The sequence below is a fragment of the Nilaparvata lugens genome, chromosome 6 (assembly GCF_014356525.2).
Source record: "Nilaparvata lugens isolate BPH chromosome 6, ASM1435652v1, whole genome shotgun sequence".
NCBI classification, from domain to species: domain Eukaryota; kingdom Metazoa; phylum Arthropoda; class Insecta; order Hemiptera; family Delphacidae; genus Nilaparvata; species Nilaparvata lugens.
Window position 1 is genome coordinate 18,516,818 of NC_052509.1, and position 16,434 is coordinate 18,533,251.

The window sequence follows — 16,434 nt, forward strand, 5'->3', positions numbered from 1 at the left end:
ATTCCTGTTACAATGTCATGGATTCTGATATTGATGATGTGTGAATCACGCTCTCAACTTCAATTTGGAATTTAATTGCTGTGTCCGCGATTCGGTGGCATTTGTTGATTAGTGCGAATCGCAAATCGCAATGAATTACAAATTGAGTTTAATTGATATTGTACTTCTATTTATTTCTTCGTAGCTCTCTAGAGTCGCAATCGTGGTTTGTGGTGCCTTTGCTAGAATGCATTTCCATCACCAGGCTATAGATCGTGGCTTATCGATGTTTAATGTGCTATGATTGTGAGCAGATATTAAAATGCATTTTTATTGAGTTCTGAAATGCAGTTTTTATTGTACCATCGATAAATCGACGTGGAAATAGTGTTATAGCTTGTTCTTTATGTTGAGCTAACGATCAAAATACAGAATGGGATTAAAACAATGCTTGTTGAGATTGTGAGATCATAATTTATTCACCAAAGGAAGAAATGTTAATGTTATAGAGTTACGATTATAGTTGCTATTAAAATTCCATTGATCACAATACAGTATCGTAGTTCTCTTAACAGAAAAGCCATGACTGAGTTCATATTTAAATAATGTATTTTCAATTGACAATTTTTTCATTCATATTCATATTTCATAAATCTTCATACCAATAATTTAAATAAATACACATTCTTCATTAGACCTACCACTTGTGGTCAGTCTGTCGGAATTTATTGATGCAAGTAAGAAGGATGATGTAGCTAAGAATTTTTTGATAGAAAACAAATTATCAATATATAGTTCTAGTTCTAGTATTATTTTCACCAAGGAGTAGCGTTGCTAGTGTTGCTTGCAACCTACAGGTTCCGGTTTTAATCCCATGTACTACCAAATGCTTCTCCTAGGTCAGAGTACACTTCCTTATTTTTGGATGAACACGATGGATAGCGGTTCCGGCTGAAATATAACAGTCATCTGTCCCATTGAAGACTAAACTATTGAGATTATTGAAGATATCCATCATGCTCATCTATAAATTCCGAAACTGAGAATAAATTCTATTGAAAGTGATGTGAATTATTTTTAAGTGATTCAAATTCACTAAATTCAGTAAAGATTCTCTTTACGAAGGCTTGTGATTTCCTTTCTACTAGATCCAGTGAAGAATCTAGTAAATTTTGAATCTATGAATTCTATTGGAAGTAAAGTGGATCACTTTACATCAGTAATTTAAAAATGTATCATACGTTTGTGAGACCTTTAATTGGGCCCTTATCGTAAGTTACATTTCCCACAAACAAAAAGCGACTCTATAATTTGTTTTAAACGGTTTACTTCACTCGCATCAAAATTGTCAATAAATTGATAAATGATCTGAGAAGCTTTTTTATTCTAATTTTAAAAAATAAACAAATTCATAAGTGTCAATTTGTTCATGTTGTACTGCTTTATTAAATACTACTCAAAAAAGTAGTGGAATTATCGCTTCTAAAGCCCTGCACACACACATCGATTTTTGTTCGTACGATATTTTGCCGTCCCTGTGAATTGTATCAGATTAAACGGAACTTGACAAACATCATCTGTTTGAAATCATCTAATAGAATTTATAAGGACAACAAAATATCGTACGATCAAAAATCGATGTGTATGTGCAGGGCTTGAGAAGCGAAGAACGAATCGAGAGGGAGAGAGAAGGACGATCGAATGGTAGTCTAGTGCAATTTGGTGGGACAGAGTCGGCTGCCCTGTGCAATGGCACTGCTTTTGCTCAGTGGCTGAGCGATTTTTAGTTGGGTTTTCGGTGGCGAGCCTGTTTCACTGTTCAATCTCACCTTGCTTCCTTGTCTAGGAATGATTTACAGTGAGTATTGCATCCCGAACATTCTCCTATTTAGTTAGGATAATTGAAAATATCGGCATTCCTCATAAGTATAACATAAGACCAACGGTTCCCATTCAACCATATACTGACAGAGTGGAGTGAATCTCACTCTAGCTCATTGTTAGGTTAAGATTTTCGTTACTGCCAATGCTTACTTGATACATTTCACCATCAATACTTGCACGATAGTTTATCCGGTGTTGTGGTTTATACGTTTTATGTCGGTGATCCTAATCCTGGTATTGAGGTTATCAGATTAAATTTGCATTTGAGTTACATTTATTTATACTTGATAATGTCAATATTCACTTGATACATTTCACCTTCAATGCTTACTTGATAGTCCATCTCTAGTAGTGCATCTACTCTACCATCTCTAGTATCCACTTGTAGTGCGTATCACTCAGTCATCATCCCTTCTCTTTTCTGTGGTTGAATCGAACTGGCATTATGCTGATCCTGATATCAGAATTAAAGTAGTCCAATGAATATATTGAATTAGTTGGATTTTATTTCATTATGCCGATCCTGATGTTAGTATTAAAGTATTCTGTTAAATTTATTGAATAAGTTGAATTTTATTTCAACTCGAAACTACCTATCTCTACTACCGTGAAGTAGAGATACAATCATATTCGTGAATCAAGTATAATAATATTATTACTTAGTTTTTGACTCAAAACTGCTAACACTCCATTCAATGTTATCATTTTTGTATCTGATAGACGACTCTCGTTTCACCGTTACTGAGCATAATGAATATTGTAATTTTCATATTTAACTTTCATTTACAAAATATCCATGCACTACTTTATTTTACTGGCAATCTTCATTCTCATTACAATTTTTTTTCAAGCCAAGAGGGATTGTAAAAACTCAGTGAGAGATGATAATAATAAACTACTTTTGAGGAAAAAGCAATCAATCGAATTGAATTGGAAACTACTATGTGAAATTTCACAATATTTATACATCCATCAATCTCCATTAAGAAATATTTCCAAATTGGAAAATATTCTTAGAAGAGACTGCTTTACTCTTTACTATGGAAATTGGGACAATGTGATTGACATGGCAAGCGTTTACTCGTATATGAATGGAGCGTTTATCCAAATCAGTTTCTGGAAAGTCAAAAGCTGTTTTAGAGTTGCTTGTGTATGTGTTTATGCGCTAAGTAGGTGGCGAGCCAGGTATGTTGATTGACACATCATCCTGTGACATTATTAAATTCTTGCGTCCTTAATCTACATGACATAGACACATGTCGAAGAATCAAAACATTCTGTTAAGTAGGGCGCAGGAGAAACAAATTGACATGCTTCCTGAACTTCAAGATGACAATTTTATAGAAAACTATTTTTGTTTCGGATTAATTTGAAGTCAACTGGGAACAATAATGAGTATTGAGTTGAGTTTGCACCAGAGGAGTCATGATTGAACAATTGACAACAACATCGATCTATTTACGCCATTCTCGAGTAATGTTTATTTATGAGTTTGCATAACTGTGAACTATTACAATCTTCCGAATGTCAAGCATAGTTTGTACAGCAAGAAATGTGAGTGAGCTTGAAATAAATATTTTGCTTTTGCAATGTCTAGTGAAATTAAAAAATTAACAGTTCTACGCAGTAAAGCTGCGTTTACACCAAAGTTGATAACAAAATATTTATTTTTCTCCGTCCTTGTAGATTCTATTATATTGAACATAACTTATCATACACATGATGTGCATATGTGTTTGCCAAGCTCCGTTTAATCAATAGAATCTATAAGGACGGGAAAATGAACATTATGTTAATAACTTTGGTGTAAACGCAGCTTAGTCAAAATGAGGAAAACAGTTGAAAACTTGAATGGTGTCAATTCTAATCTTGCTAGAATAGAAAATTGATGTTTTTTCAGTAAAATCAATACTTATAGATCTGTTCTAAACTTTTCCTTTGCTGTTAAAAGATACACCATCTATATCGAAATTTTTAAACTTCTCTACAATTTTGAAAACACATTGTGTTCATATTTTCTGGCTTCGCCAACATGCTGTGATGCTGTTATTGTTACTGTTATTGTTATGGTAACGAGGATTTGTGTTGAAAGTTTGAGGAAAGTTGGAGGCATAAAAAATATAAAGCATCACATATTAGTCATAGCTAGAATGTGTTGGTCAAAATGTTTTTCCATTACCATGTTTTGTAGCGTTAAAGCTGTGAGCCCTTTCTAGTGAGATTCACTTCATACTGTCAGCATTTTTTTTATAAATTATCATCAGTGCTTTCCATTTTACCTATTCTGACAGTTTCAAGTTAACGTAACCATACCTCAGTGAAGTTGAAAGCTTGTAATGATCCAAACTAACTTTCTGGTTTTTGTCGCTCAAAGTTATTTCCATGTTTTTCTACTTCCACAAAAAGCTTACATGGAGAATAATTTAGATTTAATGAATGAACTGACAAAGTCGAACATAGACTGCGTCACTTGTTACTTTTTTCCAATAATGTGTATTCTGTTACGAAATTGAGCTCTTTCTCGCTTCCAAATTTTATATAGTAGCCTGCAGTGTATATATATATATATATATATATATATATATATAATATATATATATATATGCTTATGCTTTTTTCAGGCCCAGTTCATTAATAAAACACACAAACAACAACATATAGACAAACTAATCAATCAAACGTACATATAGGGTCTATAATATTCAACATAAATATGTCTCGTTGGGCTTTCTTCATTTTTGGTAGGTCAAATGCCAAGCTCTCCCACAGTCCCCTCCAGCCATGACATGGTACGCTCATCCGCCAGGTGAATACCCCTGAGTCCCCCTTCATAGGAATACAGTGGACAGTCTTCAACTAAAAGCTGCATCATCTGCACATCTCCACAGGTGCAGTGGGGGTCAGTGGCTATGCCCCAAGTAGTCTGTGCTTGAGCACACCTGCCTGTAGATGTACGAAAGCGATTCAACCTGCACCAAAGTTTCCTCATCAAATCCATTCCAGGCAAAGGCACAGATGGGTCTTCCACCAACGTCTTAGCCTGCAGTATAGATAAAAAATTAATTCATTATTATGAATGAAGGAAGTTGAAGTTAATTACCGTATATGAAATTGAATTCATTCATTTATTGTACAAAATACTACAATCATAATATAGTTATGACATTGAAGGAACTAGGCTGAGCCTGTACTATTTCTCTCCAAAAATTCTGATAGAAAAGTTGATGTTGACCAAAGGTTGAGGTTATGTATGATATCACACATGGCTTCGTCACTTGATTTTTGGTCCAGGAATAATGATTTGAAGATTTTGAATTTTGAAGGTTGACATAATTATTATATATTATACTGTATTATAAATACTTCGAAATAGTAATATGAATAGAATTGAATAGTATAGAATGAATTATATCAATAGAATAGATTTGAAGTGATCAATTTTACAATATGCATTTCAATATTAAGGTAAGATTTCACAATAACAACTCGAGTTGTGTGAACCTATAACCTTTCAAGTATTGTTTATAATCCTATTCTAAAATAAATTTTACATTTTTTGTTTCAGGAAGCGAGAGAGAACGAGGAGGCACCCTGGATCTACTCCTTTCAACTACTTACTGTCGTTCCCAAATGCATCTCTCCAGGCAATTGTCTCAGCTGCACCCCGAACTTACAATGCCAATGTTTTCAGGTCAGTCATAAAATATATGAGTGAGTTTTTTGGGGAAAAATTTAGTGTGATAAATGTGGAAGTTCATACTCTCAACCAAATCAAATAAAATAATTTTTATTGACCAAAAATAAACGATTATAAACAACTTACAATATCCATCCAAAATTTCAGATAACAATTACATGCTCAAAAAAATGTTTAGTGAGCTTCAAAACTAATATACATGAAGGAAAAACAGTTTCTGTTGCAATAAAAGTACTACTTTCTGAATTATATAATATAATTTGCGTTAAAGTAGGAGTACAGCTTAAAAAAATTTTAATGCTTCAATTTTACATACATTTTCATTTATTTTTCTTTTTAGAAACTTCCGTTCACTAGTAATCTCATAAGTCATTCACATACATTCAAATAATCTCACTCCAACAAAAGCAATTAGAAGTGCACTTTCAATTTAGTTTCTCTTTTTTATTCATTCATACTTAGAGAAACAATTAATCCAAAACAGTAAACAAACTTTTAATTGCATTTAACCAACATTGCTCCTTTGCATAAATGGATTGAAATATTATTGAAATAAATATCAAATTCATTCAGCAATAATTGAAGTATATCACAGTTAGAATAAATTTTGTTAATGTGATCTATAATCACTATTATGACCAATTCAATATGCGATTTTTTATTATTCAAATGTAAACAACAATTATTTATCATTTGAGCGTCTCCTCAACAATTAAAAAAGCGAATAAATGTATGGTATTTAAAAAAAATAACAACACTTGGAAATATAGCTAAATATTATGAAGGAAAGTCATAGTAATGAAAAGAACACATCTTTGATGAAAATATGATCATCAGTATCAGCTCACTAGAGCTCAACTACTCTTTTCATTTTTACTTTCCTTGCCCTTATACCATAGGTAAGGAAAGTATTGCTTTCCAAAAAAAATTAAGGCACCCCAATTTCAAGTTTTCTATACGTTTCAAGGTCCCCTGAGTCCAAAAACATGATTTTTGGGTGTTGGTCTGTGTGTGTGTGTGTGTGTTGTGTGTGTGTGTGTGTGTGTGTGTGTGTGTGTGTGTATGTGTGTATGTCTGTGAACACGATAACTCCATTCCTAATCAACCGATTGACTTGAAATTTTAAACTTAAGGTCCTTATACCATGAGGATCTGACAATAAGAAATTCAATAAAATTGAATTCAAAATGGCCGGAAAAATGGCGGATAATTACTAAAAAAAACATGTTTTTCACGGTTTTCTCGAAAACGGCTCCAACGATTTTCTTCAAATTTATACCATGGATAGCTATTCATGAGCCCTATCAACTGACATGAGTCTCATTTCTGAGAAAATTGCAGGAGCTCCGTAATATTCTTGAGAAAAATTGATTGATTGATTGATTGATTGAGTACTTTATTTATGTAGATTACAATATATACTGGCTTATACACTTATATACAATAGCTTACCATACAGCAAAGTTATAGATGAATTTACATAATATAGACTAAGAAAATAACTATTGAACTGTATATGTATGAAAAAGCAATTTGTAATATAATAACTATAGATAATAATCATATTGTTATGCATCTACATAAATTGGCGGAGCTTTGGACATATCAATGTCCATTCTTTGGGAAGAATATTAAAAATATCCTCCCCACTAACTCTCTACCAAAACGTTAATTTCGTTATTTAAACTAAGGATTTATTTATTAATGGAAATATTGTAAAAGTTTTAATCAATATGAATATTGAAAAGAAAAAAAAAAACAGAAAATTGATAAAGTAAAATAATTATATAGGTAGATAAGATCAAATAATTGATTAATAAAATGAAGTAGGCTGAAAGTAGATCAGGTTATCAAATTTCAGTAATATACAGCAGTATGCAGTGGATAATTGAAATAACATGAGTTTATATTATATATATATATATATATATATATATATATATAATATATATATATATATATATATATTATATATATATATATATATATATATACAATTCGTTCTATAACATGGTTTAAAGGTTTATATTGGTGGAATGGGTGAGGGATGGTTGTCATGTGATCGTTCTAGGGCCGGACAGTTTCAGTCATTTGTTCCAAAATATGTTTTTTTAAAGTTAGGTTGAAGCTCGCTCGGCTCTCGATAGATCTGATAGAAACAGGAAGTGTATTCCATGCACGACAGGCACTGACTAAGAAGGATTTTGTGAAAATAGTAGTTCGATGATTGGGTATCCTTAAAGTACTTTCTCCGGTTCTAGTATGTGAAGCATCTATCCTCCTACCTTCAGAGACAAATTTGAAATCATCTTTAAAATAGTTCGGATTACCATATTTCAAGATATCTCTAACAAGCTTGACTATTCGAAAAAGCCTCTGATCGGGAAGCTTCAATGTTGAACTAGCAATGTGGGCTGGGGTGATATGATCATGGCGTTGGAGAGAGTAGACGAAACGTAGACAATAATTTTGGCAACGCTGTAGTTTATCATTCAGAGTGACTTGCATATCATTAAGAACAGAATTACAATACATTAAATGTGGGAAGATGAGAGATTGAACCAATAATAATTTAATGTTTCTAGGGAGGATATCGTGCATTTTCTTCAATGCATGCATGGCTGAGAATACCTTTTTACAAGTTTTGCTCACTTGTTCTGACCAGTCAAGAGTATTATTCATAATAATGCCTAAATTTTTAACTGAGCTACAGTAAGGAATGTCATTACCATCTACACTAACTTTGTGAATCGATTCAAGGTCAATATTGTTTATAAGACGAGAATATCCAATTATAATGGGTTGTGTTTTGATGGGATTAAGCTTAAGGCCATTTTTCTTTGTCCATTCCACTATCGAATTGATATCCTGATTCATTATTCCAACTGTTTCATTAATTTTTGTTATGGGACAGCTTAAATAGATTTGAAGGTCGTCTGCATAAGTATGGAAACTGGAGAATTTGATAATGGAAGAAAGGTCATTAGCATAAAAAGTGAAGAGGAGAGGGCCTAAAATTGAACCTTGTGGTACTCCATGCATAACGTTTTTCCAAGTTGACCTTTTGTCACCGACAGATACACATTGTTTCCTACCTAATAGATAGGATTTAAACCAAACTAACGAGTTGTGACTGAAACCAAGAATAGCCAACTTATTCAGAAGGACTGTATGATCAACAGTATCGAATGCTTTAGAAAAATCTAATAGGGTGAGGATGGTGCATTTTCTTTGGTCTATAGCTAACCTTATATCATCAGTGACACGAAGCAGAGCTGTCTCAGTTGAATGGAATTTTCTAAAGCCTGATTGAAAGTTATGAAGCTTACTATTGTTGTCTAGAAATTTTACAACTTGAGCATGAATGAGTCTTTCTAGCACTTTGGACAATGCAGGTAAAATACTGATTGGTCTAAAATCCTCAACTTTATTGGGTGATGGAACTTTATTTAGAGGGCGAACCAGAGCAAACTTCCAGTTTTCAGGGAAAAGGCCTTCTTCAAATGACTTGTTGAAAATGTATGTAATGGTTGGTAAAACAGCAAATAACATCTTCTTGATAAATTTAATAGGAATTTTGTCTACACCCGTAGCATTACTATGAATACGTTGAATTGCTCTGAAAGTGTCTTCTTCTGAGATTGGATGGAAATGAAATTGATCAGTGATTGGTAAATCTAAGTTTGTAACCTGCTCTTCAAGACCATCTATATGATTAGCAATGACAACTTCGTCGCGTTGGTTAGAGTGTGAAACGAAATGGTCATTTATATTATTCAATGGTAAGTCAATTTGTGGATTCGATTTCTGTTTGCCAAGCCCGAATTCTTTTATTCCCTGCCAAAGTGATTTAGAGTCTTGTCTATTGTTTGTCATAAACGAATTCAAATACCTAATCTTTGAGTTCCGTAATTCCTGTTTAACCCTATTTCTAAGGCTCCTATACTCTATCAAACTGTCCAAGTCAAATGTCTTTTTAAATTTTCTATGTGCTTTGTCTCTACGTCCCATCATCTTAAGTATGTCTTCAGTCATCCACGGTACTCGTCGTTTTCTATTAATCCTCCTTGTCACATAAGGTGCATGTTTGTCATACAAAGTCAAAGTCCAATTCTCGAAAGTCTTGACCATGTCATCAACTGAGGGTAATGCTTCAATTGATGCCATGGAGTCTGAGCCACATCAGTCAGGAAGGCGGCTTCATCAAAGTTTTTGAAGTCTCTATATGTGATAATTTTCTGTTCTGGCTTGGGTATCTTATGGGAAAGTACACAGTAGATCAAATCATGTCTAGAAATAGCTGGGACTGAGATTTGGCCTGCTTGAACAACCTCATTGGGATCACTAACAATGAGAAGGTCAATGAGTGTGTCTGATTCATTAGTATGATGAGTTGGATCGAGGGTAAATAGTCATGTTTAGGCATTGGAAAATTGTAGTCAGTTGAAAGTAGTCAAAGTTACGATTTGTCATGTTCAAGTCGGTGTTCATATCCCCCATAACTAGTATACGGTTATAACAAGGCATAAGAGAAAGCAAGGCATTTTCGAAATCTGTGAAATGACCTATTTTTGGTGGGCGATAACAGATACCAACGAGTAATTTATCATTACTAGATAAGGATAATTCAAGTAGCATAAACTCTGGTCTGGAACAATACTCTTGTTTAGATGTGATTAAAACTTTTGTTTTGATACCATCTTTCACATAAATTGCTACACCCCCACAAGCTTTATTTAATCTATCATTCCGGAAAAGATTATATCCAGGCAATGCAACAAAATTTGATGAAATACTAGGCTTCAAAAATGATTCGGAAATTCCAATTATATTGAAGTCCTGAAAACAGAAGATTGCTCTGAGTTCATCAATGTGGCAACTGAGGGATTGTACGTTAAGGTGAGCAGCCTTGAAAAGTTTTTTGAAAGAGTGGAGCTTATTTGCTAGAAACATACCTGCGTCATTATGACTATTATTGAAATAATCATACCTACTTGAGGGCGAGCGAGCTGACGTGTCAGTGAGAGGCGGATGATTACTAAAAAACCATGTTTTTCACGATCTTCTCAAAAATTACTTGACTAATTTTTTTTTAAATTCATACCCTGTATCGTTATTTATCAGCTCTATCAACTGGCATGAGTCTCCTTTCTGGGAAACTAATCGGGGGTCCACCCCATCCTTGATAAATGAACTTCGTAACCTCCTCGTATATGAGGTAGGTAGGTAGCGCAGTTCATAAAAATCTGGTGTGGTACACGCACACAACTTTCCTTGCTCATTGAACTGTAAGCCTCATTCCTAGATGAGAATAATTTAGGGGAATAATATAATGACGATTGGCGGCAAAATATTTGCAACTACGATCAGACTACTTTATATGTGTATATATAATTGTTTTCAGAGTACTTTTTCCTTTGTGTAAATTGTGAAATTCAATGATTTTTTCAAAAGTCGTCAAAACAGCTGTTCTACAGATGAAATATCTCGACTATGACTGTGTTCTTTTTATAAACTGCTCTACCTACCTACCTCATGCACGAGAAGGAGGTTACAAAGTCCATTTCTCAAGGATGGGGTGGACCCCCCATTAGTTTCCCTGGAAAAAGACTCATGCCAGTAATTGATAGAGCTGATGAATTACTATACAGGGTATGAATTTGAAAAAAATCGGTCAAGTAATTTTTGAGAAAATCGTGAAAAACATGGTTTTTTAGTCAGTATTCGCCATTTTTCTCAATAATATTACGTAGCTCCTGGAATTTTCCCAGAAATGAGACTCATGTCAGTTGATAGGGCTTATAAATAGCTATCCATGGTATAAATTTGAAGAAAATCGTTAGAGCCGTTTTCGAGAAAACCGTGAAAAACATGGTTTTTTAGTCATTATCCGCCATTTTTCTCAATAATATTACGGAGCTCCTGGGATTTTCCCAGGAAAAAAGACTCATTTCAGTTGATAGGGCTTATAAATAGCTATCCATGGTAGTCTATAAATTTGGAGAAAATCGTTAGAGCCGTTTTCGAGAAAAACGTGAAAAACATGGTTTTTTAGTAATTATCCACCATATTGAATTGAATTTTATTGAATTTCTTATTGTCGGATCCTTATGGTATAAGGACCTTGAGTTTAAAATTTCAAGTCGATTGGTTAATTAGGAATAGAGTTATCGTGTTCACAGACATACACACATACACACACACACCACACACACACACACACACACCACACACACCACACACACACACACCACACACACCACACACACACACACACACCACACACACACACACACACACACCACACACACACACACACACACACACACCACACACACACACACACCACACACCACACACACACACCACACACCACACACACACACACACACACACACACAACACACACACACACACACACACACACACACAACACACACACAACACACACACACACACATACACACATACACACACACAGACCAACACCCAAAAATCATGTTTTTGGAGTCAGGGGACCTTGAAACGTATAGAAAACTTGAAATTAGGGTACCTTAATTTTTTTTGGAAAGCAATACTTTCCTTACCTATGGTAATAGGGCAAGGAAAGTAAAAAGAACACATAGTCGAGATATTTCTTGTGTAGAACAGCTGTTTTGACGACTTTAAAAAAATGAGGACTAAAAAAATCATCGAGTTTCACAATTTACACAAAGGAAAAAGTACTCTGAAAACAATATTATATATACACATATACAGAAGTCTGATCGTGGTTTCAAATATGAGCAAGAAAGTTGTGTGAGTGTACCACACCAGATTTTTCACCATGATATCAAGTTGACATTTCATAAAATATTCAAGTATCAGAAAGCAAATATTATTATCTAGAGTTAATAAAACAATATAAAAATCTCAAAGCACCCTTTATTTTTAAAAAAACTTTGAAATCATAATTAATTAATCATATGAAATTAAGCATATGTTTATATTGTATCAATTAGTAAACATTTACGGTATTGAATTCTATTTTATAACCTGACGATGGTGTGATCACCGAATCTAGTTGTTAAACTATTTTAAAGTTTTTTTTAAAAATAAAGGGTGCTTTGAGATTTTTCATATTGTTCTATTAATTTAATAAGTAGCCCGTGTGAATGAAGTGTTTTTATCTAGAGTTATTACAGGAATGTTCCATTCATTTTGTACCATGATATTTGGTTGAAATCTCTTGAAATTTCCAAGTATCAAAAAGCAAATATTGTCTAGAGTTATTACTGGGGAGTTAAAGCGACTATTAGCGTTTACATACTCAATTCTCTTGTTCGAGTATATCTTGACAGATATTTCTCGCTAAATCAGACGGAGGTACAGTCCTTTTTCGTTGAGTCCATTCATACATTCAGGATGTGATTTGTCTAAAACCCTTTTCAGATGGCAGGCGAGTATTAGGGGTCTCCTCAATCAAGTCTGGTGATCTGCCGTGAATGCCAGCATAATTCGTATGCATATTGTATAATGTAGCATTTGCTCTCGGCTCTCGCATACATCATCCTCGTTTGAGTTGGAGACTGAGGATTCGATGGGATTTGGCGCGGAATGAGCCACTTCAATAGAATGGAAATGCGGCCTGGGAGAGACTCATGTTTCACTCTCCCCGGTCTAGCTCCAATTTACGTTGAGTGCTTCTACATATATACATACATACTCGAAACATCCTAATGCTTACAATTGTTTTGCCCCACGTGTCTGACAGGTCGCTCTGATTATTATTTGTTGTGGAGCCTTTTAGATTTTTATTCGGAAAAAGCTATTTGTCGGATTAGAAAAACAACTGCGGGCTTATATTGTAAGCTTTAGCACTGAGCAAAGAACAATATGTTATTTCCTTTTTTGTGGCTGTCAACATTGTTTGAATGGGAAGTATTGATGACATTTTGACTCGATTGAAATGATTACAAAATAAGTGATTGAAAAAGTTTGATAAGGGATGAATGGCTCCAGTGGCAGAATCACAGATTGCGAATTTCAATCACAATAATTTTAATGATATTCAATGATGTTCATAATTTCAATGTTCTTCCTTATGCCATTTGCCCAATCAAATTAATTAATGAAATAATTAAACTTTTCTCAATTTATTGAAAAATGTGTCCTATTAATATAAAAGTAGAATAAGATTTAACAAGAAAGTATATTACATCAAAAGTCACGAGACTGGAAGTTTTAGTTCACTGTAACATACATGTTCTTGTATTCACTTTCATTTATAGGGCTACTGGAATTATTGAAACACAATATAAATGATCGAGTAGGCCTACCCCTTATTTATATTTTTTATTTATAAATTTAAGTACTTGATTATTTATATTGTGTTTCAATGGTTTTATATGTAAATTCTGGGCTGCGTGACGTACTAATGTTGGCCACTCAACCAGTACGGTAACTAATAATATGCAAGTGAGTGAACAACAACAAATAAATGGTTCTACCCCATTGGAATTTTTGTGACGTTAGAAACATGTAGAAACATTAGAAGGAAGTTTGAGGTTCCTCTTAAACCATATTTTGAGATGATCCAAATTTCCTTAAAGCATTTCAGTCAAATTTTATCAATTAGAATAAATAATAAAAATATTATTAAATCTAATTGTAAATATTGTATAACTGCTTGATGATAATAAATGAATTAATTCTATTTTTGCAGAGATAACGCACAGATTTCAAACGGCCAGACCGGAAGTTCGTCAACTTCTGCTGCAATATTTGCTGCCTTGGCTGCACAATATGGAACTGGTTGACCCCAATGTTCCACCTGGGAATCCACTATCTTATTTTCAGGTAATGCAAATGCAAATTTTTCATGTTGAAGAACTCTAGTATGGTAATTGAATAGGAATCACAATGGAGTTCAAATGATTGTATTTGACTACTCTACTTCAATGAATTTACAAGTTTCGAACTCCAATGACCAATTATTGATCCCAAATTTACTCTTCTTCCACTGTTTTTATAATTTTCATCATGTTCTTTTCCATATTTATTCGTCTCATAATCTGATATAAATCTCATACAAATCAAAAAACAAAAAACCAAAAGTGTTTCATATGAATAAATGTGCTAATGCAATTTTTTGGGGTCACAAAAATAAATTATTATTATTTTTAGTGCGATCTGAATAATCATGTCATAAGTGTACTGAGTGTACACAGTAAATAACACTGAGTGTACTAAGTGTTATTTTTATTTATTGGTTGAAGAATAACAATATTTTTGTTAGTTTAGTGATGTCTATTTTATTGATTCTATTTTATTGTTTCTATTTTATTTACTGTCTATTTTATTGCATGCAATAATGGCGTTCTTGACGCCAATTTATTCATTTTGATAATGTTTGGGACATTATGAATTGAATTTGCGTGTGTTGCTTTTGAATAGTATAGTTGTGCGTTTTGAACTGCTTTATAAAAACAAGGACCAAACTCAAACTAACCCTTCAAATACTACTCGCAACTAATAGGCTGAGGTCAGAACAAATGAACAAATGCTTTTCTGAACAAAGATTAATAAAAATCTGGGTCAAGCCAGTTTAAAAGCTCTAAAGCCATAAGAAATAACATTGGATTCATAAACTTTTGGAGATATAATGTATCATGCTTCTCATATGTCGGATCATTATAGGTGTTTTATACTCCAGAATTTACTATTCTCTAGCTCTATGCTGGTTTGGTGTAACCCCAGCCAGATTAAACTTTTATACTAGATTGTTTATTCTATGCCCCAGCTTTTTACAAAGACTTCCTCTCAACCTAACCCTTCAATATAAGTTAACAATTAATTTAATAATATAGTCCACTATGAATGACATTATCTTATACAATCGTCATTCATTTGTAATGGTTTGTAAAGTAGTGTATATGTTTTTAATTAATGAAAATAAATATAAGAGTCAGCCACGGATTTGTCTCTGCAAAAATTAATCACAATATCAATGTTTCAATATTGTCACACATATTTAAATAAATGATAAATATCAGCGTCAGCCAAAGATTCTTCTGTATCAAATGTAATAAAAATATTAATGCTTTAATTCTGTCACATAAATTCATTTAAATGTTCTTGTAAGTATCGAATACAGAATTTACTTACAGAAATGAACTTATTAATTTTTTTTAGTATTATTCGAACGACCCTCGAGAGGGCAGGAGACGCGAAGGATGGGGCTCGGTGGAGGCGACAGAGATGGTGCTCAACAATTTGTTCTACATCACTGCCAAGTTCGCCGACGAACACCCCAAGGAGACCGAGGAGGTGTGGTCCACCCTCTGCTCGTGCTGGCCCAACAACCTCAAGGTCATCATCCGTTATCTGCTCATCATCTCAGGGATGGCTCCCACAGAGCTGTTGCCCTATGTAAGTTCATTTCACATTTTATGGATATAATATTAATTTATTTATCAATGAAACATTCACATAATCATAAAATTATTAAAAATTATTTAAACCTTGATAACCTTTTCTCCAACAATTATTCCATTTGTAGTTTGTGAAATTAATATAAATTTCTACTACGGCTAAACCGTTAGTTGTTGTTGCTATTCAGTTGACATAATATGTTATTTTTAGATAATCCCTGAAGATTTATTTCTATTGTGGAGCACTGTATAAGACAACTCAGATTATAGTGTAAAATTAATACTAATCCAATACTCCACTTAATGGTTCAAGTGTGAATCCTATTTGAGTATAACCCTAATTTAAGTCTCAAAGCAAATATTATTATCTAGAGTTAATAAAACAATATAAAAATCTCAAAGCACCCTTTATTTTAAAAAAACTTTGAAATCATAATTAATTAATCATATGAAATTAAGCAT

At 33.3% G+C, this 16,434-nt stretch overlaps 1 protein-coding gene across 1 annotated transcript in view; it reads left to right on the forward strand.

The window, feature by feature from the left end:
• The window catches only part of LOC111048856 (protein furry), a 329,691-nt gene that overhangs the window by 263,608 nt on the left and 49,649 nt on the right, over positions 1-16,434 (forward strand). The window contains exons 19-21 of the mRNA XM_039431376.1: positions 5,429-5,554; positions 14,265-14,398; positions 15,734-15,970. Of these exons, the coding sequence (XP_039287310.1) occupies positions 5,429-5,554; positions 14,265-14,398; positions 15,734-15,970 (497 nt within the window). The remainder of the gene's footprint in view (positions 1-5,428; positions 5,555-14,264; positions 14,399-15,733; positions 15,971-16,434) is intronic.